At 45.8% G+C, this 27535-nt stretch overlaps 1 protein-coding gene across 1 annotated transcript in view; it reads right to left on the bottom strand.

Moving 5' to 3' along the window:
- The window catches only part of Nin (ninein), a 105023-nt gene that overhangs the window by 64983 nt on the left and 12505 nt on the right, over positions 1-27535 (bottom strand). The window contains 2 exon segments of the mRNA XM_052739660.1: positions 6434-6603; positions 19122-19203. Of these exon segments, the coding sequence (XP_052595620.1) occupies positions 6434-6603; positions 19122-19203 (252 nt within the window).

Genomic DNA, 27535 nt, shown 5'->3' with positions numbered 1-27535 from the left:
ACAGACCCAACACAAAGCCTGGACTCCCTTGCACATCCTCGGGACAATGTGGCTGTCGGATTTAACTTTTCTCTCAGGTTCTCACTTAACTGCAGCGTGTGAGCCAATGGTTTTGACTTACATTATTATTGTCTGCAGCTGAAGAAATAATTGTTCAAAACCCCTTGTTGTTGATAAAGATCTTACTAGACCCAATTCATTCCCTGTAGAGGAAAACAGTTAACAAGGTGTTCCCTGTTTTTCAACTGGGGCAGAAAGCAAAGTGTCCCTGGCCCAATTGTATTAATTACACAATCTTTCCTACCGAGCCTGAAGAATGGAGAATAGAATTGAAATGTGTGTGTGTGTGTGTGTGTGTGTGTGTGTGTGTGTGTGTGTGTGTATGTGTTTTCTTTCCCCCTGCTAGCTACCTATGAGGAAACATGGGCCAAAAGCCCAAGGTACTTTCAGCAGCTATTTATTAAAGGGGATAAAAATGTACTCGTAAACACCTAAAATCTCACTTCTGTTTCCTAACGAAGTAAAGCACAGTGTCATCCAAAACCATCTCATTAGTCACACCTTAGGCCGGGACCAAGAATGTGCCCTTTTGTTGGCCGGGATTCACTCAGAGTAGAATGTCCTCTTGAATTGACTTGGGTGAAAATGATCCCATAAAAAAGAAAAATCACCACTTTCCTTTCAATCCCAGCCGAGATGAGAGGTCAGACTCCCAAGGGATCCATCGCCAGATAAACACACTAAATCGGAGGCCCCGCACATCACGGCCGCTGGTGGGCTCTACCTGCCCTGTGAATTAGCACGTTCTCGGTCCTGCTTTCCAAGTGAAATTTCTGAAGGACCATATTCAGTGCTGCAGACTTCACAGAAGTCTTTTCCTACAGAATGGCATTATTGCCTTGTAAACGACACTTGGTAGGAAAGACACGCTTAACAGCTAGGTTAGATATTTTTACTTTCAGAAGGAAAGGATCAAATTGCCTGATAAAACTCAAGGGATGGGGAAGGGCTAGAGATGATGAATATGTTTACAATTCATATTGGGCTTGAACACAGATGAACAGAAACAAAAGCCAAGCATGACCCAAACTGTCTCACAGCAAAGTTTATTTTCTTCCTTCCTTCCTTCTTCTTTCTTAAAAATTTTATTTCATATGCATCATTTGTGTTCTGCCTGCATGGATGTCTGTGTGAGGGTGTCGGATCCCCTGGAACTGGAGTTACAGACAGTTGTGAGCTGCCATGTGGGTGCTGGGAATTGAACCTGGATCCTCTGGAAGAGCAGCCAGTTCTTTTACCCACTGAGCCGTCTCTCCAGCCTCAACAAAGTTTATTTTCACACGTTCTGTGCAAGCAGCTATGGCCTGTGACCTTGTGGGCCCTCACCCCCGGCTCACAACAAAGGTGTGCTGTGAGCAGCGCCTACCTGAGAGGCAAGTTGCTGGTGCCTAATGCAGCTTGAAGCTTCACACGGGGCTTACATTAAATATAAATTTAGGGGCTTCAGAGCAGTCTCTATAATAGCCTTGCTAAGTGGCTAACACTTATCTACATTTGTGGCTATTTCCATGAGTATGAGGGAAGGTGGAGTTACAGGTGGACCGCAGAGAAGCACTGCTGAGGAGCACCAATAGTTTGGGTTACGCTTGTGGGAGAAGCTCTCAAACGATGATAGAATAAAAGACAGCACGAACTACCACTCCCCCCACCCCCTCAGCCCAGAAATGACAGCCTTAGTGTGGAAGCGTCAGCCTGCAGCCTGCCCTTTGACTGAATAACCCCAGAGGGCAGAGATGACCTCTTACTTTACTTTTTCAGATACAGCTTGCTCATGTGTCCTGAGAGGGCGAGTTCCTAGTGGGAAATGAGCCACCTGGGGACAGCTTTGATAGGTGAGTGGGACTTCCATCCCACCACCCACGCCTCCACAGGACCTCAGTAAAATCATGATTTGACTCAACCTGGAGCTAAAATTAGTTTCCTGTTGGGGAGTACAGCCAGACCTTCTTCTGCTCACCTCCTGATAACAGGTTTCTGATCTTTTTATCGTCTTCATGGAGAAACTCTAAAGCCACTTTTTTTGAGGGAGGGGGGTGGAGAACAGACCCATGGAGGGCAGGAGAAATGGCAGACCTATAAAGCCAGCTAAGCATCCCGTTTTGCAAACCTAAGTCTGTCTCCAGTTCCCCACCTGACATTCACACCAGGGGAGGCCCAGCCCCAGGCTCTCCCCTTCTGTATTGCCTGGTATCCCTGTGATGATGAATGATCCCAAAGACTAGATTCTCAACACCTCCAAAGACATGAAACATTAGGTTCTTAGGTGACAAGAAAAGAGAAAGAAACAGAACAGTAAAGTGACTCTGACAGATTCGGACTCTCTCATCAATCAGGGAGACTTTCCTCCTCACACTCTCTGGCTGAGGGACTCCCCAAACAAGAAATACCTTCTTCACCTCTTCAGCCCTTTGGAGTCATGAGCTGCTTCTGCAGAAAGGACAATGATTCTAGAACAAGCCTCTTCGACAGGTAGCTTTCAACTGCTGAGGCTAAAGCAGAGACGACCAGCAAACAGGGACACTATGTGGACACGAGAGTGGCATGCTCATAAAATTATACCACAGGACTGTCTGCCCCAGTGAAGACAGCCTGTAAGAGTTAGACCTCAGCCAGCGTCGCTGTTGTGGAATGTTACTTTAACTATGTAAAGATGTGTTACATTTCTTTATGCTGCATTTGTTTAATGATGTAAAGATGCATTACCATTTGTTTATGTTGTGGAATTTTACTTTAACTATGGAAAGGTGTGTTACATTTGTTGATGTTGTTAACATTTGTTTAACTATGTAAAGATATGTTGCTGTTTCATCTTGCCTGCCTAAGGCACCTGATTGGTCTAATAAAAGGCTGAATGGCCAATAGGCAGACAGTAGAAGAATAGGAAGGGCTGGCTGGCAGAGAGAATAAGTAGGAAGAGGACTCTAGGCTTGAGGGAGAACAAGAGGAGAGAATGAGGGAGAAAGAAAGGGAGATGTCCAGGGGCCAGGCAGTCAGACAGCCATCAATCAGTGAGACTCAGAATAGGACATACAGAAGGAAAGAAAGGCAAAAAGCCCCAAGGCAAAATGTAGATGAAGAGAAACAGGTTAATTTAAGTTATAAGAGCTAGCAAGAAATGAGCCTAAGCTAAGGCTGAGCATTTATAACTAACAATAAGTTTCCGTGTCATGATTTGGGAGCTGTTTGGTGGACCAAAAGAAAGCCTGCGACAGGTCTCAGCTGCACAAAGCTGGGGTTTGCCCTTTGAACCCCAATAGGAATATCCAAACCTGGAAGAGATAAATTCATTAAAAAAAAAAAAAAAAAAAACCACAGGATTGGGGGCTGAGTGGAAGATCACTTGTTTAGCATGACCAAGGCTTTGGGTTTGATCTACAGTAATGGGAGGGAAAAAAAATGGCAGGGCCAACTCAGATTATTTTTTAGGCAAGAAACAGTTGTGGCAAAATTTCAACAGGCAAGGCAAGACAGTGTCATCCGGTACCCTTGTAGATGTTTTGGTGTGGGATACAGCAGACTGTGACAGTGGGCAGAGTCTCTGCTGGGAGCAGAGATCAGAGACAGGTCTCTTTCCAGGCCTCTGTCTGCAGCTCTTTTAGAGGGTGGTGAACAGGGCATATTCTGACCGTAGCATTAAAGGCCCTAACTGAGGCTTCCAGAGGATTTGCAGGAAGCTGTAGCACACCGGGGTGAGGTGATCTCTCCATGACATCCTCTGCAAACAGCAAGGTTTCTCCTGCCTCAGGCTTCAACTCGTGTTTACTTACATATGAAACCGAAGGCTCACTTTTTAAAACAGCCACCCCAGTAGAGTAAGTTACCCAATGAGTTGGTAACTGAGCTAATAAAGATGCAAGAAATAAACTGCCAGAAACAGCTGAGCTGCTCAGAGGCTTTCTGGGTATCCCTGGAGAGTAAGTGGAAACTATTGTGTGAAAAATAAACAATCATTGGGTTTCTTAGCACCATGTAATAATATCTTGACACCAGTTCAAAAGATAAGATATTAGACTTAAAAAGGGTCTCCAAATAATTAAGCTTACCTCCTAAGGCGTCGGGACTCTTTTTTCAAGATGTATATCTCAATTAAATTTCATATCGCCCAGACTTACAATGAAACAGATTTTACATAGTAAGAGGACACCCTCTCCAACAGCAAGGAAAACACGGTGTTGTGAATATCCAACTGCACAACGTGTACAGGTTCTCGCCCTCTTAAAACTGTCTAGGCAAAATGCTTGTGCATGTGAGCATGTGTGTTCTCCTAAGCAAAGGTCCCTGTCTGAATGTTTCCAAGGGACCGAAAAAGGAAGGGACTACTGAACTGAGTGTTTGAGATGGCCAGTGCGTCTGCCCTAGGCCGACCTGCCTGGGGCACCAGCAGGTCCTAAGCCAGGCTCGCCTTCCCTGCATCGTTAGTGGCCACACGCCACCCACAGTGCTCTTTCTCCATTTCTGTAAGCTTCTTGTCTCTCCTCTGACTGTTTTTCTTTTCTTTTTCCTTACGTTTCTGCCACTAGATCTTCATTCCTAGGGTGTGAATAGGCATCCTTTGATTCATTCATTCATTCACTTATTTATTGAGGGGCAAAGGTGTTTGGCAGACTGTATGTACCCCCTTGTACTTTTCAGTGTTTATTGCCTGCTTCATTTCTTCCCCACACATGGGCTTGTCCTAGTCACCTTTAGGCTGGGCTTGTCGGTGCTTTAGGATGTTGAGGACAGATGTTTGATTGCTGAGGACATCCTTGGGAGCAAGTCTCCTATAGATTTTAGTAACGTGGATGCTAAAAACCCATGAACACACAGACACATGCACACACACACGCCCAGTCAGCCTGCAGTCTGCAGAACCTTCCAGAAAGTGGAGGTTCTTTGTCTCTTTTCCAGCTCACGTTCATGTCTGGAATATTTACAGCTCCAATCTGAGCTGAGATTTGCAAGAAATATTTAAAGCTTGCTCAGCAAGGCATTCTTGATCATGTTCTATAAATGGGATGCTGGCAAATGAGCCATAAAGAAAGACTAAAGAAAATGTTGCTGCTGCTCCCTCACTGGCAGATTACAATGGTGTGCAGAACGAAAAGAAGGGCACTGAGGAGACAGGGGAGCCAGCGTGTAAGCCGAGCTGCACCTGGGTGTGACAGGCCCAAGGAAGGGGGAAAACGCCGGCACATGCCAAGCCCTGGCCCTAGCCCGTGCTTTGAAGCAAGAACCAAGTACATGAGCTCGTCTATCACATCCCAAAAGATAAGATGCAGGCTCTTTTAAAACATCAAAACATGGGGCTAGAGAGATGGCCCTGAAATTAAGAGGACCGGCTGCTCTTGTAGAGGACCCAGGTTCAAGTCCCAGCACCCACACGACAGCTCACAACCATCTGTAAATCCAGTTCTGGAGTGTTTGATGCCTTCTTCTGACCTCTCCAGGCAACAGGCATGCACAAGGTGCACAGCCATAAAAGCAGGCAAAATATTCATACACATAAAATAAATAAATCTTTTTTAAAAAATTGAAAAAAAAGTTGCAACAATATGACCCCCATTCTTCTATCATGGAAACTGCTTCATTGTTTGAGGGTGAAAACAGTGAAACATTTAGTTAGAGATATATATTTTTTAATTTATGTACATGTAGGTATGTGAGGTGTATGTATGGGTGGTATATGCGCACATGTGTGTGCATGGATGTTTGTACCCGTGCCTCTGGTGAAGTCAGAAGGGGATGTTGGGTGTCCTCTCTTAGCATTTTCTATCTTACTCCCTCGAGACAGGGTCATTGTCTCAACTTGGCACGAGGCTGACCACTACAGTCTTATTGTCTTCTTTCTCCAACTTCCTTCCTATCCTCCTACCGCCCCCACCATGGGGCTTCCTGCCTCTACCCTACTCCCAAGCCAGTGGCGTGTGTGTGATCACACCCAGCTTTTTACATGGGTTCTGGGGATTTGAACTCAGGTCCTCAAGCTTACGCAGCAAGTGTTCTTACCCGCCGTGCTATCTCCCCAGCCCCTGGTTAACTTTTTAAATCACTGGGGAAACAAAAGGGGAGCGGGAGCGCAAAGTGGGGGAAAGATATCATTGCAAGGAAAGCCAGAATAACAGACAATATAAAAATAACTGAAATCTAGGTATACACACATAACAAGGCACAGACATATCAACTTTCCAAAGACTGAGAGCGAGTGAAAACACTTAAACTGGAAGATTAGCACCTATGTTGGAGAGGCACAAGAGGGAAGATCAGCTCGGCGCCATATCCGAGCAGAGCCGACCGCACGGTGAACGCCTAACTTCGGTCTCGGGCTACAGAGCGCTCACATCCCCGCTCGACGACTGTGCCTGAGTCCTGTGACTGCGACGAAGGTCCTTACCTCGCTGCAGTCGCCAGCTGGGATGTGTGACGGCTTTGCTTCTTCATCCAGTGGCTCGAGCAGCGTCACCTCTGCGAACTCTTCCACGGACTCTTGAAACTCGGGTAGAGACCGTCGTCCGTACCGCTTCCCACCTCTGACATATTTGGGCTGAGCCTCTAGTGAGCAGTCTGGACAGGGAGACAAGGGTTAAGGCCGCGTTACATGAGAAGCAGCCCCAAGATGACACTCGTGGGACACAGCCTCTTGTATAAACCCTGTGGGCCGGCTGTGGTGGCCGCGGGTGCGGGGGAGTCCTGGGGTTGGATGCAGAGCAGTTTCTACTTCTGATGGTCCGGAGTACCTGCATCTATGTATCTGCAAGTTGCAGAAACAATGATGGTAGAAAGGAAATTGGTTCAAAAGCGCAGACTAAGACCAGGTGGGCTGGGGATGTAGCTCGATTGGTAGAGCACCCGCCTAGAAATCACAAGGTCCGGGGTTCGATTCCCCAGAACCCTGTGAACTGGATATGATCGTAGGCCAGTAACACTGCCTCGGGAAGTAGAGACTGGAAGTCCCGAAGCTCAGTCATTCTCAGTCACACACGGTGAGTTCAGGGTCAGCTGGGGCTACAGGGAACTCCTTATCCAAAAAGGGGGTACAGGAGTTGATGACATTTGGTTTTCTGTTTATTAAGCTGGCGGCTATAAGTGTGGGAAGGCAAAAGAAGTTGAGGAAGAGAAAAAAAATATCTGACCAAGAGACACCTGGTGGTAAGTCCCGGACCTTGTGCGGTTCTGAACAGTTAGTGTCCACACCAATCAGTATGAGTCCCTCCCCCCTTACCTCAGGGACCCCTTTGTTAACTGTTCTACGTTCTGGTCTACCAGATGAGCTCCTCACTTCTGTGAAACCTGGCATCAAGATTTCATTATAAAATTATAAAATTAAAAGCTGTGGAATAAAATAGTAAGTGGAAAGCCGCATTAAGAAAAATGGTATAGCCGGGTGGTGATGGCGCATGCCTTTAATCCCAGTACTTGGGAGGCAGAGGCAGGTGGATCTCTGTGAGTTCAAGTCCAGCCTGGTCTACAGGGCTAGTTCCAGGACAGCTGGGGCTCTTACAGAGAGAAATCCTGTCTTGAAACAAACAACGAACACACACACACACACAAAGAAAAGAAAAATGGCATCCTGCCTCCTTTGTTTTCAATGTCAGTGATGTATAAATAAAAAGGGGTGTGCCCAGGGTAGAGTCATCTCCAACCCTGAAAAACGCTGGTGTTCCGGAGTGACACTTCTTAAGTTCAACAATTAACACCTTCACCACCGCCAACCCACCCGCCAAGAATCATGTCTACAACCCCCACCTCTACTGCTGCCACAGCCATGGCCTCCTCCACAGCCACCTCCACCAGCAGGCCCCTCACTCACCTCCTCCACCAGCAGGCTCCTCACTCACCTCCACCAACAGTCCCCTCATGCTCTATTCTGAAGGCTTTAAAGCAATAAAGATAAATACTTCACTCTGCTCAAATGCCATCCTCAAGAGTGGTAAGCACTTAGCAAAGTAGGAGGGAATAAAATATTCTATTAAAATACAAAAGACTGGCCGTGATTTGCTCTCTGTGGCCTGACTGTCTGTCCCTACAGATGCACTGACCCTCTGGAGGACACACTCTGGGTCCTGTTTGAACACGGCAGTCTAAGCACATTTCAGAACTCAGACAGAAGTGGTTTAAATGAGGTGTGTACATAGATCATCAGGGCAAGCATGGGTGATTGGATAGATATGAGCTGAAGGAATAAAACCTTTCTTTTACTCTCAGTGGAAGCATGGTTGGGTTGGTGGACTCTTACTTCAGCATCTCTGGGAAGGCAGATGATGCTGTTTACCTGTCTACTTTCCCCCTGTGCCCTTCCTTGAGCAAAAACTCAGATTTTGTGATGCTCACAGATGCAGCTAGGAGCATTCTGAAATGCTCAGGAAAGCTAAGAGTGAAGTATTTATGATAGCTATACAATTTCCAGGGATATTAATATACAGCTCTTTATAAGTCCCAGCCAAGTCATTTATTAGATGGAGCAATTCTCTTACAGGAAGTGTTTAAGCACGCAAAATTCGTACTGAAAATGGCATGCATACTTGAAGGTACCTTTCATCAGAAGTGAGTGTGTCAGCCCGTGCTTATTCAGGAGCGGCTCAGACACTCGAGCTACTTGTTGGCAGCTGACACCCACAGGTGCTGGTCAGACAGGAAGCAATGCAGAAGCATCCTTAATTTATTAGATGTTCTTAAATTTTAGCGGCAGACAACAGGATACACCATTAGGGACTATGAGGGCTTAGAAAGGATGAAAAGGAAAACATAACCCAGGACTTTCCAAATATGAGAATGAGGTGTAGCTGGGGCTAGAACAGGCAAAGGAGTTCTTACTGAGTGCTGCACTGTTCCTAAAATTTAAAATGGAAAGGGGAAGCAACAGTCTCTGCAGACTCCACTGGAGATGGTGTTCCTAAACTCACCTGTGGGCGAAGTGACCCCCTGACTACATACTATTAACTCTCCCGTCTGTGATGGTAGAGAGTGTTGCTGGAACCTAAGCAGCTCTCCTCCTAAACAAAAAGGTGACCAATTGTGAACTGCTGGGAAATGCCGTTGATGGGGGGGGGTTATTTACTTAATTTCAAGAACTTTAAAACCTCTTAAATTATATTTTATTATAATAATCAACTGCAAGCAAAATTTAAGTTAGTATCTTCTATAGACTCTCTATATGTGTCCGTGTATACATATGTATATACATATATACACATATATAATCAGCCCATGTGTGTGTATGTTTCCAGTCCCTAAAATCTTACTAGAATGACGATGTTAGCATGTACATAAGAAAGGTGGATTACTAAGAATTCCTTGTCAGAGTTTCCTAAACTATCCATGTGACCAATAAAAATTAGGCCCACTACAGCAGTTAGAAATTGTTACCCCTTAGAATCATGTGCTCACACATCCCTGTTCTACTCAGCACATCAGCATCATTGAGTGTCTATGAGGGGAGGAGAGACCCCGTGAGTAAGAAGGTCCAGGGAGAACCTGGTTGAAGGTTCACGGTTGACAGCCTTGGCTGTGGTGAGAATTTGAGAATTCTGATTCTCTCCAGTGATGCCAACTGGGCTTCCGAGTTAACAGTAGCATCCAAACAGGCAGTCACTGTGGGACTTTAAGATAACCTCAGACACTCAAGTTGAAAAATGCAGTGTCTGCCCTTAGCACATCTAATGGAAGAAACTGCCAACCTGGGGAGAAGTTGATTTACTTGGGGAGTATACCCACAAGTGACAGCTTCCCAGGGTTTCATTCTGGAACAATTTTACTGATGCCAGATAACATGGGGTCCTTTGGTTTATGGAGAAACAAAACTGTTTACACCTCAGGGCTTCCCTCAGCATAGGCCAGAGCACCAAGGAGAGATGTCAAAGGAGGCATGAAGGACTAGCCTGTCTCTGGAGATTAGCTCCTTCAAAGGATACTCACAAGTCACTCGATCTTCTTTCCCATTTCTACTATTTGGTATCAAGCATAAAAATAAAATGGGAGAGGGGGATGAGTTGGGGGAAATGGCTCATGATAAGTGCCAGCTGCACAAGGGTGAGGACCCAGGCTTGGATTGTCAGCACCCACATCAAAGCCGGACCTACAATCCCAGCTCCAGGTAGCGTGGCAGCAAAGGGTCCTGTAGAGGGTCCTGCAGCTTTGCGCCAGCCAGTCTAGCTTTTCAGAGCTATGCCCCTCTGAAGGAACTGCGCCAGGTTCAGTGAGAGACCCTATCTCAAAAAAATCAGGTAGGGCCAGGCGGGTGGTGGCGCATCCCTTTAATCCCAGCACTTGGGAGGCAGAGGTAGGCGGATCTCTGTGAGTTCGAGGCCAGCCTGGTCTACAGAGCGAGATCCAGGACAGCCAGGGCTACCCAGAGAAAGCCTGTCTTGAAAAACCAAACCAAAGGTGTGTGTGTATGGGGGGGGGGGGGGTAATAAGATAGGGAGTGACAGAGTAACAACCTCTGGCCTCCACATGCACACACCTGTGAATATGCACACACCATACACTAAGTAAAGAAATCACAGAATGAGACAATAAAATAAGAGCAGGCATCAGAAAAGCAAACAAGCCTGGTCCCTCTTGAGGGGTCTCCTCCAGCCTAGGAAAGCTCAGGTAAAGGACACGGCTTGGAGGCGGTCCTACCTGGCCTACTTCAGATGTTTGTTTTACTCCATAAACCAAGCACCCAGTCAGAAGTAGAGGACTAAAGAGAAACCGGGATTCAAGCCTCTAAAGATGCTAGAGTAAGGTGGGGACACTCACAGGCTCTACAAAGCAGGGAGGGAAAAAAGATGTTAAGCCGGGCAGTGGTGGCGCACGCCTTTAATCCCAGCACACGGGAGGCAGAGGCAGGCAGATCTCTGTGAGTTCGAGGCCAGCCTGGTCTACTGAGTGAGTTCCAGGAAAGGCGCAAAGCTAAAAGCTACACAGAGAAACCCTGTCTCGAAGAACCAAAAAAAAAAAAAAAAAAAAAAAAAAAAAAAAAAAAAAAAAAAAAAAAAAAAGATGTTAAGCAGGGAATTCAAAATGTAAAGAAAAAAATAAACCGCTCGTTTCTTTCCCTCTTAGCAGGCCAACAAAGCACATAGGCTTTGTCTTTATTCTGTAGCTCTTCTGTCCCAAGAAGAGACGCTTCAGAGATGTGACAGGTGCATGGATGACATGTGACCAGAAGGCCCAGCACTCACAGTAAAACTAAAACTGAAGTACAGTGCCGCAGACCATGGTACCCCAGTGGATGCACCAGGCGCAGGAAGAGAACAAGCCGGACTCCTCAGCACCGCCCGGCAGCATGAGGAGCAGCCCTGTGTCTGGCTCACTCTCTCGCCCTCCTAAAACTGGACTGCTACCTCCTGTGTGTGGCTGGAACACCCATCCCAAACCCACTGCATGATTGGTCAACAGCCAAGAGCACTGAAGCCCTGCAGGGAGCTTGGATGGCTACCCAGAAGCCTAATGGAGACTTCATCATGCAAAGCTCTCTGTGCACAGACACAAGCTCAGGACCCAAATGACACCCACGCACAACGGAGAACTTAAACGGTTTCAGAAATGCCCTCGAGTGAGGCAGAGTCCTCCCCCTCATATTTACTGGACATCTAAGGATTATCTCATGACCGCTGAGGGATATGATGGACTTTATTTTTAAATTATGTTTTAAATCAAACTTTTCTGAATAGCCTTAGACTATTTCCAAGGATGAAGAAGAAAGCCCGGCCATTATAGGTCCAACGTTCTTCTGGAATGGCTCCTGAAGACCCTTACTTCCTGTCTCCCTTCCTGACCCTTTAGTGAGCCAAGGACAGCATCTCCTAGAGACACCAGGAACGCTGGCACCTCGGTCCCCGACGATGCCTCTCTCAGGGAGTTTCTCTATCAGGTGCATCCGCTCAGTGGGCCTTTTCCCAGCCCTCTCTGGAGGCAGGGACAGGATTTTAGAATCAGTCTCCACAGCCCCCTTTCTAAGACTCCAGAGGGAAGGGTGGGGTGCTAGTGGAGGCCCTTCAAATGCATTTTTGTTCAGCTCACAGAATTCTTGAACTCAGCTTGAAAATAAGAAAGGATAACAGATGAACTGCATGTGAATCTTACGACAAACAGCCCCAGTAAGCTTTTTTGGGAAAAGGCAGCCCGTGAGGACATGTGGTCCAGCTGTGCAGCCCCTTACTGCACGGTCTGACCTGCATCACACCACTCCCATCCTGCCCTCTCCCAGGGCTAGAAGGCTTTGAGAGGTGTAGGACCACAACTGAGTCTAAATACGAGCAAGGCAAAGGGCTAGACTCCAAGAGCAACCAAGCTAAGCAAGCTAGAGTGCAAAAACAGACAGACAGACAGACCGGGGGCGGGGGGGGTCAGGTGGAGAAGGAAGGTGGAGGAAGACTATGGCAGCATAGAGGGACATGGAGATGGAAGAGGAGCGAATGACTTAGATGGAAGAGAGCAAGAGGTAAGAGAAGAGGGGACCAAGGAAAAGGGGAGGAGGGTTGACTGGGTCAGGACAGTGGGCGGGGAAGGGTGTGCAGGGGTGTGGCTCAGAAACGAGGAAGAGAAGAAAGGACAGGAGACGATGAGCAGCACGGAAAGACCTCATCAGAAGCCTCGTGATTATGTCTTCTGCTTTCCAGAAAAGACATCATCAGCTAGGCGGCCTGACCATCCCACACGCCCTTTCCACGTTAGCTGCTCTCAGGTCTCGGAACACTGGTACCTCATTCTCCACCGACTCCTCTCTCTTGGAGTCTCACTGCACTGGTCTTGCTCAGGCCTTCCCTGGAGGCAGTGACAGAATTCTAGGAGCAGTGTCCACCTCAGTCCTTATCCAGCTAGGAGATGTTCCTTGCAGGAGGACGGAGGTTCTGGCCAGCTCTGCTGGATCTAGAAGGCTCTGAGGAGAAAGCTTGCTGAAGACAGTGGAGGAGGGTGGTGTGGGATGCCCCCGGCTGACTGGGCCAGCTCTACAGTCTATCTCAGACTTAGGGCAGTCAAGGACCAGTGGACAGGAAGAGATCTGTACCAACAACAACTACACACCTTCCCGGGCTTTGCTATGAGGACTGACCGCATGGCCTATGAGCAGGCTCTGCATCTGCGGACACTTTGCAGAAGAAAGCAGCCACGTCTCCCTGACTGAATCTTCCCAGTTGCTTAAGGTTCAGCTCAAAGAATGTCTTTCAAGGGACTTCTTGGCACAACTTTTCATGGTATCTTTTCTCCTTTGCTACTGTGTACCTCATACTGACTGCAGCTCCCAATTTAACAATGACCAGTCACATTTTCCTAAAAGCATCTTTGTATGTTAGAATTCCCTATCTGGGCCAGGCGGTGGTGGCGCACACCTTTAATCCCAGTACTCGGGAGGCAGAGCCAGGTGGATATCTGTGAGTTCAAGGCCAGCCTGGTCAACAGAGCAAGATCCAGGACAGGTATCAAAACTACACAGAGAAACCCTGTCTTGAAAAACAAAAAACAACAACAAAAACAAATAAACAACAACAAAAAACAAACAAAGAATTCCCTATCTGTCTAGACTGTGACACTTTCTGAGGCATCTATGCTTTATGGGAAGGACGTGGGCATTAGAACCAAGTGGACCTGGGGTAAGATACCCCACCAGGATCTTGGGGGTTAGGAGTCCTTAACTTCACGAAGGTTTCATTTCCTTATTAAAGGAGGGAAAATATGAGTGTCTGTGGAGCAAGGTCATGGTCCTGTCTAGCAGCCCTTCCACCCAGGCTGCTGTGGAGCTGCTGGCAGCCAAAGCCATCAGCGTAGGAAAAGGTGCCCAGACCAGCAGTGGGGACCTGAAGGAGCAGTCAGGAGGAATGTCCCAACCTCCAAATCACAGCACATTTCCTCAGCCTTGTTTTTTTTTCTAACACGTCACGTTAGTGATAAATATACAAAAAGACAGTTCATCTCAGAAACCAGAGCCGCCCTGATCTTGATCGTATCCTGATTTTCTCTTCCCTCTTAGCTGCTTTTCCCTTCATGGACAGGCTGTTGTGAGAGCAATACACAACTCTCTAAGACTTCATGTCTCGTGTGGAAGCCTCTTCCACACTCACTACAATTGAAATAAAAGACACCAGTATCAAGTACCTTATTTCATCGTCAAGATTCTCAGCATCCTATTTACTAACTTTAAGTAGCATGAGTATTTGTCGGACATTGCATGGATTTTTAAAAGGTTGTCTTTTATCCTTAGTAAAATAATCTGAACAATAAGCAACCCTCTATGGCATTTTAATAACTGCTTAGTCCCTGATTATACACATAAGCCACAATTTGCCTACTGACATGCTGCCAACGTTTTTTTACTCGACCACACACACACACACACACACACACACACACACACACACACACACACACACACACTATTCAAAGTGAGTATCCTTCTCTACACATTGTTGTGCACATTCACGATTATTTATGTCATAAAATCTGAGAGAGGCATGCATTGGTTAGCCAAGAGCATCATTACAGCTCACAGCAAAGGTTCTATCCTTTTACCTGACCACCAGTAGGCACAGGTGTTTCCAGTTTCACAACTTGCAAACACCTTCTTTTTTTGTTTAAGTTGGGATCTCACTGTTGAGATAGCCCAGGTTGACCTTGAACCCGTGATCCTCCTACCTCAGCTTTCCACAAGCTGAGATGACAGGCGTGCACCACCGTGCCCAGATTCAAACTCTCTAGCACCCACTTCTATGGTTGATTTTGATGGTGGTTTGGAGAAAACGTCTGATTCTTACAATCAGCATGCTACTGACATCAGAAGATGAGAGCCTATGTTCCTGTCTTAGGCAAAGAGGGGGCACAGACAAGCCTCTTGAGCTATATGTCTGACGATTTACCAAGTCTGCAGCTAGACTCCAGAGATTGGCCCAGCATGTCTGTATGTAGTAGCAAACACGTCTTTGGTCACTGGGAATCAGGATCTAGCCCAATGCCCAAGGAGCCCACTCTACTGTGTGCTTGCTAAGTGAATAAAAGGGCATGTTTATGGCACTTATGGCTTTTTGAAAAACAAGGAAAACAACTACTATTAAATGGAACGGCTCTCGGAAGTTAAGAGTTCTGGAACAGAAATCACCACCTGCCAGAACAATGCCTCATCCTGTTTTCCTAGTGAATTGGCTCTTCCAGACTAGCTCTCCCCCTCCCGTCAACAAAGGCAAGGCATTGTCAGTGGGTTTCTTGCGTTATGTTAACATGTACTCCACAACAGAAACCTAGAGGAAGATGCATCAAAGAAAGGCAAAATCTCTAGAGACTGAAGCCAGGAGCATGTTGACACCATGCATTACAGTGCTGGACCAGCATTTCCACTACAAAAAAAAAAAAAAAAACAAAACCCAGCAATCCAAAGCCATTACAAACTGAATAAATAGTTAATAAGTTGTTGCCCCTCTCTTATTCCAGAAACATGACTTAAACATTAAACAGCACATGCAGCTATGAGGGAGTCCACCACTGTCACTGTTAATTAGGCTGGACGCTACCAAGGACACCCTACCATGTACAGTCCATGGTCCTGTCCTCATGTAAATTTCAGTGTCTCTATTGTTACTGCTTTTGACAGGAAAAACTCTTACAGTCCTAGAATTACAAAAGTCGGAGTTATAAAGATGCTAAAACTCACACAAGAGAAGTTATAAAGGGCAGAGCCCAAGACTACGAAGTTAAAAATAACGACTTAATTCTGTATCCTCTCAAATCCCCTTAGAGCTTTGCTTTGTATTATTTATGTGCAACTACCTTCTATTAGAAGACAGACAGCATGAAATACAGTGAGCGTCTGCCCTTCAGAAGAACTCTACGGTGTCAATTTATGTTAAGTAGAATCTTACACGGAGAGAAAGCTAGTGTTTGCGGCTTTCCCCACAGATTAAAATAATGCCATTCAGGCATTAGGAGACAATATAAGTGACCCTTAGAGCTGAAAGAGTTCCAACCACTTTTAGATACCAGCTGGTCAATGACCATAAAGGTGTGATGTATGAGGTCACACCATTGAAGAGGCTGAAGTACTTTTCGGCTCCAGGTTCTCGGCATCAAATCAAGAAGACATTTTGAGACTTGTCGCTTGGTCGGGTACTACAACGGTTGGTTGGGCTGTCAACCTGAGTGGATTCAGAAATGTCTGTGACTGATGAAACACCCTTGTGTGTCTGTGGGAGCATTCCTAGAGAGGACTGACGTGGGAGAGCGCGATGGGGAGTGGACTTCACCCTCAATGTGGGCTGTGCTGTTCCTTCCAAGAGTGGCCAGGATTCAAAAGAAGTCTGGTGAAAGAGCTGAGCATGTGTGTGACACCCTCTGTCCCTTCTCTATGAGCCAGTGAGTCTAAGTCTGTTGCTGCTCTCCTCCACAGATGTCAGACTCCAGTATGCTTGGCCTTTCAAGGGTACCCATTACCAGTGAGTCTCCAGGGGTGGGCACTTCTGGGTTTTCAGTGCTAACTGGGGACCGCTGGGCTGGCTCCCTGGTGCTTGCCTCTCTAGCAGGCAGACAGCCAATGTGGGGTTGGACCGGCACCATCATGTAAGCCAAGCCAGGAAACTCCATTTTATAAGCAGTATTTCTGTATGCACATGTATATACACATTCCTTTTGCCCTGTTCCTCTAGAACACCCGTCTAATACAGACGCAGGATGCTTTGTCTTATAGGAATCTTACGGCTACCACTTCATGACCCTTGGTTTCTCAGCCTGCACACCACAGCCCTGTCTTTTTAGTCTCCTCCTGGTTTTGCCTTTTCTCTCAAAGTCCACCAGGAGTCGAAAGGTGTGATGAACACACCACAGTGAAGGTCCACGTGGTGAGGGAGGCATTAAGTTCCGAGCAGCCCAACGCTGCATGCAAGGACACAGACGCTCCGCCCGACTGCCGGGCATAAATTGCTGCAGTCCACTCCCTCCTGTTACCTTGGAGCCCTTGGCAGACTCTGAGACCAGCCGCACACACTGAGGGCCTGCTCATCCACCTGGAGGTTAAAAGTCTTTAAACTGGGGGCTGGAGAGATAACTCAGCAGTTAAGAGCACTTGCTGCTCCTGCAGAGGACTGGAGTTGGGTTGCTAGCCCCCACATGGTGGCTCACAATGGCCTGTAACTCGAATTCCAGGGGATCGGATGCCCTTTTCTGACTTCTTCGGGCACTGGTTACACATGAGGGACACACACATACGTGCAAGCAGACGCACATAACATAAAATAAAAATAAGTAAATCTTTAAAAAAGTACTCAAAATTAGGTTCCATACCGGTGTAGGTAGTGACACAGTATTAACGCCTTCCCCTGCCATTTACTCACAAGACTTCACTTGGGCTCTGCCCTCCATTACGCCTCCATTTGGCTTTTTGTAAAATGGCAGAGCTCTTTCCAGCTATAAATGCTGCAGCGTATCTTTGAAGGGATGGTAATGATCATGAAGGGAGAGGTAGGGGTGAACTCAGTCTGCTACACTACACTTGAGTCCCGACCCTTCTGTCTCTACACACATGAACCAGTCAGTCTGAGTGGGTCGAAGAATCAGATTTCACATGGTTGGGGAGCATATTTTGGTGCAAAGAATGTCTTGAGAGCCATGAGCAACTGGAGGGACCAGGAAGACAGAGGCTGGGCCAATGATAGACAGAGCAGGGAGTGTGGGAGTCGTGGGCCACAGCCCATGCTTCCGAGTAGATAAAACACTCAAGGCACTGGCTCCATTCTGGATCTGTATGTACCCTGCTAGGACAAGGGTTAATAGCATCATTGACACACTGGCTGAAATGCTGTCCTGTCCACAGCGCTCTTATTGTTGGAGTACACTGGTTTGGGGACAGTTCTGTAACCACATGATGAGACAATAAAAACGCCTTCTCTGTGTGGTCCTGAAAGACTGGTCCAGATGATGGCCTCTGCCTGCGCAGTAGTGTAGCCCACAAGTAGTAATGAAGCCGCCATCAGCAGCTAGCTCTGACAGCTTGACTCGCTGGCAGTTCCCAAGCTCACCGCCACCCCGCAGCTCTGCTGATTGCTGGGCTCCAACACAGCACAACTCGAGGAGCAGGCCCCTCATGTGTACTCTCATTACAAAAGACAGAAGTTACAGCACCCTCCAAATTTCCTGATGCTCCGTTCCAGTCAGCCCTTATCCCTGGCCCATGTCAATCAAATGACGTCATAGTCCTCTACACGTGAACACGTTTCTACACTTTAGAATTTCCCTCAAATACTTACCATATTTCTTTGATTTTTAAGACATGCATACACCAGTGCCAGATTTGAACATACTTAAATCAGAATATATTTTATCATCAATAACACTTTAGGTCATATTTGACAATACTTTTCTCTTTTGAGATATATAACTATATATCATACAATATATGGTACTCTTTTAAAAAAACAGTGAGGTACAACATTTATTCTTCTTTCATGACAGTTACTTAATATTCACTAATGCTAAGGATTCTTCCCGGTGCTAGAAATATAGATGCACTTGAGAGTGTGTGTGGGGGGGGGGTCGATCACACAGACAGCATCACACTGTCATGTGGTCATGTCTCAAGTAGAGGGTTTTCTGCTCAGTGGGGCCACATAGAATTCTTTCTTGCTGGCCACATTTCTTCTTTCAGGAAACTTTCCCCCAAATCATATGCTCACACAGACACAGGAAGTAAGGCTGAAGGAGCTACCATTCAGCTTTACTCCGCTCCATCCAAGAATGAATTACTGCTACACCATCTGACACTTGCCTAGGAATAATCCAATTATTTCTTCCATAATGTGCTGCTGTGGCAGAGAAGTCTCACTTTAGTGTTTAACAGCTGCAAGGCTTTTGTGATGATATCTAAAGAAGTCTCTGGAAATAATGGCTCCGTCTACAAAGAGCAGATGTCCCAAATCCTACACACGCATACTTCAAGGTCTTCACATTTTTCTTCCAGAAAAGTTTTCAAACTTCTTTTGGGGAGGAGGGAAGAGCTAGGGATTGAACTCAGGGCCTTGTGCATACCAGGCGAAAACTCTACCACTGAGCTAAATCCCCAGCCTATCTCTACATACCTTTAAAAGGGGGAATATAGAGAAGAAACGTCAGTGTCTTACCTGCCTCCTGAAAGTGCTCTTCACTGGATAGAGTTCTAGACAAGATAAGTATTAATGCTTCTTTAAATTGGTCGAAATGGACCTAAAAAGCAATTAGAAATAAATTTAAAATCATTTTCCACAGCCTCAAGCATGCAAATCCATCTGCCAGGTATCTGAAGCATTTGTCCCAGCCTGACAGCCTTGAAGCAAAACATCACCCACGTCTGTTCTTTTTCCTTCATCTCTCTAAAGCCTGAGAGGGAAAATGGGCTGGTCCTTCCTGACACCCAGTACCATAAAGACACTGGTATTTATACAGATAGGAGCATCTATTCAGCTCCTGAGGAGAAACTGAAGCTGGCAGAGCAGAGGGAAGACAGGTTTTTGAACCCTCAACTCCTTTTACCTTTCAAACAAGATCAGAAGGAAAAGGCATTAGGTTTGACGTCAGGAAAATCTTCCCAAGTAAATGACCCATTGTCACATTGGCCATGGATGCTTTCATCTCAAGACAGTCTAGAAGGGAGTAAGCTCTTTGGGGGAAAAATTTAATATGATTTTGCCTGGGGCAGGTATATAATATTTATCTCCCAGGTCCTTCTGAGTATATAAACAAGCAAAAATCAATGCCAAACACACAGGATACAAGAAGGCTGAGAAGCGCTTTTATCAGTTCATAAATCTATAATTGTCTTGACCAGCATGAGGGGACCCAGTCTGGCTTATGGGAGTACTCATTGGAAGTGCTTACAAGGGGAAAAGTTTTCTTCTACACCTTCAGTTTCTGTGACCTTGGCCTGGGACAGCAGGGAGAGGTGGCATTCTAGTCAACATAATGCTAGTTTGAAGGTATGGCACTTATTGTCTCAGAAACCTAGACAGACATAATACAAGATGAAAGTTGGGAAATGTGTGATTTGTACCACTATAGGATTCTTTGAATATCATTTCAAAATGCTGGCAGGTGTCCAGCCTTTTGACATCGTGATATGGTGCCTTCATCTACAAAGTTCATGCTTGAGAGCCACACAACTGAGTTATTATTAAATGAAAAGAAAATCGCATAATGTTTTAAGTAAGTTTGTGGTTTTTTGTTGGGCTACTCACAAAGCATGCTTTGGATAGAGGTTTCAATATAGATGATAAAAAAAAAAACCCTTCCACATTAAATTTGGAAAATCAGCAAAGCATATTAGTTATCTAAACACTGGCAAAATGTTGCACAAACCACAGTGAAGCAGAGGAGTCCACCTCGAGACTTATATCCTAAGACTGAATTAGGAGTCAGGCTTCGCGGCTGTGGCCTGTAAGTCCAATGACTAAGGAGGCCAAGGCACAAGGGCCACAAATGGGAAGCCTGCCAGAGTGACAGAGTAAGTTCCAGGCCAGCCTGAACAATAAACAAACAAATCAATCGTGGTCGATCTCAACACTCAGCGAGACAGAGGCAGGTGGATCTCTTGTGAGTTCGAGGCCAGCCTGGTCTACAGAGTGAGGTCCAGGACAGCCAGGGCTACACAGAGAAACCCTGTCTTGAAAGAAACAACAACAACAAAAATACCCAAACAAAACTGTATTTAGTTATAATTGGGCACATTCTCCCAATGTAGATGTGAGTTCCACTACACTAACTTTGATTCACTAAAACTTCCCCAGAACTATATTCCTTTTAGAGCTTTAAATTTTTTTAATTATTTATACTTATGTGTATATAAACATGAGTGCCTGCTTGTTTGTATGTGGATGCAGGTGCCCATCATGGCTAGAGGAGGACACTGGATCTTCTGGAACTGGAGTTACAGGTGGTTGTAAGCTAACCAGTATAGGTACTAGGAGCCAAACCCAGGCCTTGTGCAGAAGCAGCAAGTGCTCTTAACTACTGAGCAATCACTTCAGCCCCTATATTCCTTTAAGAGCATGTGGACTTTAACTGCTATTTGTTGTTAAGGAACATAACTTGATGCTTTGATATATGTATAGACCATGGGATAGTCACCACAATCAAGTGATGTAATGTATTCATCACCTAAGTTACATTTGTGTGTGTGTGTGTGTGTGTGTGTGTGTGTGTGTGTGTGTGTGCTGAGAACAGTTAGGATTTACCCTCTAGGCAAATTCCCTGTAATTATGGACTTTTGAAATCAACCACAAACAGAGGAGGCAGAGCATCTGCTGAAGCAATAGGATGATGGTCCATGAAATGGTTAAACAACTGCAGGGACGGAAGCTGTGCTAATTGGGGGTTTGTGGCTGACAAATCATCTTAAAACCTCAGAAAGAAGGAAGCACACAGTCCTGGCTTCAGAAATAGACCCAGGTAGGCATGGTACCACCCAGGTGAACTGGAGTTCACACGGCTAAGGCCATGTACCCCAACAGTCAGGTCACAACTTCTGGGAGCTCAGCCCAGCTGACAGGGGTCTTCTAATGCCTAAAACCATTCCTCCTCTTTGGGACAGGCAGCAGAGTGGCCGGGAAGATGCCCCGAGGCTCTGGAGGCAGGTCTGCTGCTCACTGCCCACTGTGCCCTGGCTAGCTTGCTGCTCTGAGCTTTTAAAAGTCTGATCTGCAACAATTGGGGCCATCTAGCAAGTGTCTTGTATGATTCATTTGAAAGGTATGTATTGAGCAGCCACTATGTGCCAGACACTAAGCCCTGGTAAGACAGCAGGGATGAGACAATCCACTGTCTTCATGAAACTCAAATTCACAGGAAATGTCATAGGATGTTAGGCAGGTACTGAAGACCATTGCATACATTTATTATTTTATGACACTACTCCCCGAAGCAGTGCTAGGGAGGTAAAATGTCTAAAATATTCTAGGACTTGGTAGATCCCCACAAGTGGTGGATAATACGTATAAATAATACTGGGTTGACTGTTCCCAACACAGAGAAACAGGGCCTTAGTTTGAAGCACAGCAGACAGTTATTCAAGTGACATAGTCAAGCTCCAAGAGGGTGGGACAGCAGCGGGGAGATCCTGGGCCGGTCCACGCCAGAGATCTGTGGAGTTGCTCAGAATCAGGGAAACTGAGCTGGTCTGTTGTGCATAGAGACCCCTAACTATGAGTTTCCTGGCTTGAGTTATTCATAGAGGGCCCCGAATGAAGCCTCTCTCCCCTACCTGTAGTGATGAGCTAATCAGGAGACCTATTTGAAAGGGGGGCCTTTGTCCTGAAGAATTCAAGCCCTTTATACCTGACTCTGCAGGTCTCTGTGGAGTTTCTGAAGGTCTGTGTTTTGATAGTTATAGATGAGAGTCTTTCTGAGAACTGGCCATGGTGGTGAATGCCTGTAATCCCAACACTTGGGAGGTGGAGACAGGAGAATTAAGAGTTCAAGGTCAGCCTCAAACTACATAGTCAATTCCAGGCCAGTCAGAGTTATATGACACTATGCCTAGGCAGGTGGATCTCTGTGAGCTTGAGGCCAGCCTGGTCCACAGAGGGAGTTCCAGGACAGCCAGGGCTACCCAGAGAAACCCTGTCTCCAAAAACCAAAACCAAAACAAAACAACAACAACAAAAAGCCTTCACAGTGCTGTTTGGTTCTAACTAATTCAGTTCAGTAAGTAGAAGCTAAGGTCACCCTGGGGTCTACAAACTTCTCCTGACACGAGATATAGGCATCTACACTCTGGAACTACTTCAAGTCAGCGTCAAAGGTCTTTTATGGGGCTGAAGTCTCCGAGACTAAGGTATAACAAGAAGCCTTTGGGACGATAGGTCCCTAATCTCACAGCCCTGATTATCTGATTATCTACCATATGGCAGACAGAAGGAAACCAATGGAAGAGACATTGTGGCTGCAGCTTAAAGTACATCTGCCATGAGAAGTGCAGGATAGATAGGGCCAATATACTCAACTCTATGTTGTTTTAAGATTTAGTTACTTTATGTGTATGAGTGTTTTGCCAACATGTATATATGTGCACCACATGTGTGCTCGGTGCCCTTGGAAGTCAGAAAAGAATGCTGGGTCTCATGGAACTAGAGTTATGGTTGTGACCTCCGTGTGTGTGTGTTCTAAGATTGTAACCCAGGTTCTCTGCAAGAGCACGTGTTCTCCCCAATACCCACCACACACACACACACACACACACACACACACACACACACACACACACACACACACCCTTTTTTTGTTGTTAAAATAGCATCTCACTATCTGGCCTCCAACTTACAGAGATCTCTTTAGCCTCATGAGTGCTGGGATTAAAGGTCTTCTCCACCACACCTGGTTCTCCTGCTTCAACACAAACGTCATCCTGCTGTGGTCCACCAACTACAGCCCAGAGATGATAAGCAAAAGACAGAAGCCCCCGAGATAAGGCCAAAAAGTAACTACTGACATTAACCAGTCTTCCTCCAACACACATAATGAGTGATGCTTTTATAATTAAAAAAAAAAAACTATCTTAATAATTTTATGTAACCTATTTTTAAAAGATGAAATATCTGCACTCAAAAATTAATAGGCTGGGGTTGTTCAGTTTGGGCAAGGATGTACATGCTGCTAAATGAAGCCTGAAGTATCTCTTTTCTACTATATTGAAAAAGCTAATAGGGCAAAAATGATTAAGTACAGTATAATTATGTGTAATATACTCTTTAGATCAAATAAAACTAAAATCAATTTTTTGACTCTCCAATGGTCACCCCCCACACACACATACACCATCCGTGTATCAGTATACAGGGTAAAAGATTCTGTTATTGGAAAGTATTATTCACGTATGTCTCCACTAATCCCAGGTGAGTGGCGTACTATATAGGTTTTCTCATAGACAGCTTGTCTTTGAATTTACAACATCCATCTGAGAGCCCACCCTTAAGTCTACAAGATGGTTGCTGAGAGAAGACTCGTGCCCCTGGCCACGAGTCTCAGAAGTGGTGGGGTTACCTGGGAAACCAGCCCTTCTGATGTGGCTCTACCAGACCCAGTAATGCTGCCTGACTTGTGCCCACTTCACTTCTGACTTGACCTCTCTGGAGAGCCCCACAGTTCCAAGTCAAACCTCGGGCTTCATGAGGAGCCACCAGGTGCCCCCCACAGAGCAGGTGCAAGGCAGCAGCGGGCAGAGGATCACTCGAACTCAAGATACCCGACCTCTGCTCTCAAAGAGTTTATCAGCTGCCCTCCAGGGAGTAGGAGAATGGAATGTGGGAGGGAGAAGGAGAGTGTATTAGTGTCAGGAAGATAGAATCTGGTGAGTACCTGGAAAGAGACAAAGCAAGCTGGCAGGGTCACCTGATCAGTATGTCCTAGTTGGCCAGTGGGAAAGGAAACAGGGCACCATTTGTGACCTTGACGTCTCAGACAATCACAGAGTTAAAGGTTTCCAAAATGGACATACAGAGTGGGAAATCAGTCTCATCTCAGCAGATAAGGCATCTCTGACTGTTAAGTCAGAGGTTCATCACGGCCTAATGTCACCTAGCCAGTTGGTCCCTTCCTTCAGAAAAACCTCAGACAGCACTCAGCCGCTGAGCTAAACAATTAGCTCAGCGTCAAGCCTCCTTTCGATCTTTATTTCCCTCTCGCAAGGGCACGCAGACACTGGTCCCGGGATTTAAACAGCAGTAAATGCCACATCTTTGATTCAAGGAGACCATTCTCTAACGGGGGTAGGTGACTGCATTTTTTTTTTCCATCAATGCTCATGAATACTGATGCGGTAAAAAGTCCCTCAGGGTTCAACCCAGCATCAGAACTGCTGGTAAATGGCCCCTATTGTTAAGAATCACATTAGGAGTGAGCTCACCGTGTTCAGTAACTAAGAAGTTTTAGTGCCCCTGTCTCTCCATGGGAGCTTGACTATGATGTTATGTCAAAATTTAAACTATGTAAATGTACAAGGAAATTCTGTCTTACAAGGCAATGAGCTTCCAGGTTCGGAGTACCCTGGTTGGTCCTTCCTCATTTGAATAAGAACTGCTGCCATTTATTACAGGAGCATCTCTCTCGGCCTCAGAGGGCAGTTTGCATCAATGCAGAAATTACATGCCTGCCTAAAAACACACATGACATTTAAACTAAATTAACAGGGAGACTAGTCAAGTGTCTCTTTCTCTCTGTCGCTGGCTCTCTCTCAGTCCTACGTCACTACCCCGTGAAGGAATGTTGCTTTAGGAAAACAATTTGCCCCATCTCGGGGGGAAAAAAAAAATCAAAACAAAACAAAACAAAAAAAAACCCAACGACCCCTCCCCCCCCGCCCCAAATCTAACATTGCACACAATCACCTTGTGCAGTCATAGAGATCCAAGGCAACGCACAGTTTCCACATGTACACAGGTAATATTCAAACAGACCCAAACTTAGAGAACTCAAACCAGTGTTTCAAACAAGCTGAGCTAATAAAACAAGACAAGGTGCTACGTAACTGTCATTAAATGTGGTTGGTTTGTATCTACTAACACAAAAGGAAATCAGTGATGGAAACTTCAGGGCATTGTTAATTGAGATGGGTATAGAAATGTGGACCTATCAGAAATTAGTCTAACCAAGGAGAGACCTCATAGGCTATAAACAAACAGGTGTGTTTTGTTTTGTCACAAAAGACCAGGTTGTGAAATGCTTTATTCTAAATAAAGCATTATTACGACTTAGTAGTCATTTACTGGGGACAGTGTAGAGGCAAAGACCATCTAAAACGGTAACAGTAAGTTTTAATCTTAGGCAACTATATGCCTCAAGACAGGTTCAAGGAGTCCTGCTAAAGATGGAAAAAATGGCCAAACCACCACTATACACGAGAGCTTCCAGCAAACCCGTTCTCTACTCTCACATGCTTTCTTAGAAAAGTCATCACGGGTAAATCGTTATTTATCAAAGACTCATTATTGTAGAGGGGGCAGACAACCGTATAGTAAGATTTAGCCAGGGGCTGTACCTCTGCCTCTCTGATAGACCTTTAGTACACACACTCTCTCAGTCAGCTCCCCTCAGTCCTGTGAGGAAGCTACCACATTTCTCGTTCTGCAGGTGAAGAAGCCAAGGCGTGGAGTATTCAAGTTGACAGAGCTGAAAAGGGGTGGGAGCCAGGATTTCAATTGAGGTCTGACATCAAGAACTGTACTACGGCAGCACATTGTCTCTACGCACTTGGTGGTGGCAGTGGTGGTGGAGGTGATGTTTAGAGGGATGTGGAGAATGACATTCACTTCTGCATAATTAGTGTAGAAGATGCTGTGGAGACAGGCACTTCAGTGCAAGGGCTGGCAGCTCCAGCATCCCATGCTGGCACTGCCTCAAATGAGTCATCTGACCTTGAACACACCTTAGTAGGTACCAGGATTCTCCGTCACACAGATGAGCCCTGATGACTAATAGCTGTGATGGACACAAAATACCCATTGGCAGACAAGAAGCTACCCATAAAACGTATCAGAAAATACTGGCAAATTTTAATGAGCCTTCCCGACTGCACGGTCTCTGGCTGAGAAACAATGCAGACAGAAGAGAATGTCCAGTGCTTGTCCTACCTACTTTTTCAGAGTCCAGAGCCACCCCTCCACTCCTACTTCCTGTCACATTAAATACCATGAGACTTAAGGAGTCCACAGGATTGGAAATGTGAGTTCATTATCTAGTGAGTTTGACATGAAGTCATCTATATAGAATAGAAGCAAGTCCAGCAGCCCCCAGATCAGGTTGAACACAGGCATGGTTGAATTTCAACCAACCCCAAAGGAGACTCTTTGTATTGGAGGAGAAGGGTGATTTACCCGGAGTCACAAACCCAGCACAAATCATAACAGTTCTCACTACTACAGGTTAAACAGAAGGATAAAGAGGTCTCCCACCCCGATGCAGGCAGGTTGAAGGGCTTCAGCTCAGTGATATCTGCAGTAGCGTGACTGCAGCGGTTATAAATAAGCAGGAGTCGACAATCAAGTGTAATTACATACACTAAGAACGAGTCCAGACAAGCCCTGCCACAAAGTCCTTCTCTAGTTCAGATTTACTCTTCAAATATTAAATATGTGTAAAAGAAGGAAACCCTCAGAAGCTTTGAAACAAGGAAACCTGGAAACAAGGGGCAAATCTACCATGCAAACTTAATCATGACAATCCAAAAAGAACCCCAAGCACTTTGAAATGGGGTAGAAAGTGGAGCTAAATTACATATTTGCACAGCTATCAAATTTTAAAATTAAAATTTTTTTGTTTTGTTTTGTTTTTAAGACAGGGTTTCTCTGTGTAGCCCTGGCTGTCCTTGAACTCAGAAATCCGCCTGCTTCTGCTTCCTGAGAGCTAGGATTAAAGGCGTGCGCCATCACCTCTTGGCTTAATATTAAAACTTTCAAAGGCCACAAACCCATAGGACTCTGGGAGTCAGTGGCAAGCTCTGCTGCCAGGTGGCTTGTTTTCCTTCGAACAGGTGTGCCAAGAACACAGGGTCTTTTAGATTTGTATCAAAGAA

Source organism: Peromyscus californicus, unplaced genomic scaffold (assembly GCF_007827085.1).
Source record: "Peromyscus californicus insignis strain IS unplaced genomic scaffold, ASM782708v3 Scaffold_15__1_contigs__length_86483966, whole genome shotgun sequence".
Taxonomy (NCBI): domain Eukaryota; kingdom Metazoa; phylum Chordata; class Mammalia; order Rodentia; family Cricetidae; genus Peromyscus; species Peromyscus californicus.
This window is presented reverse-complemented; position numbering and strand designations above follow the sequence as displayed.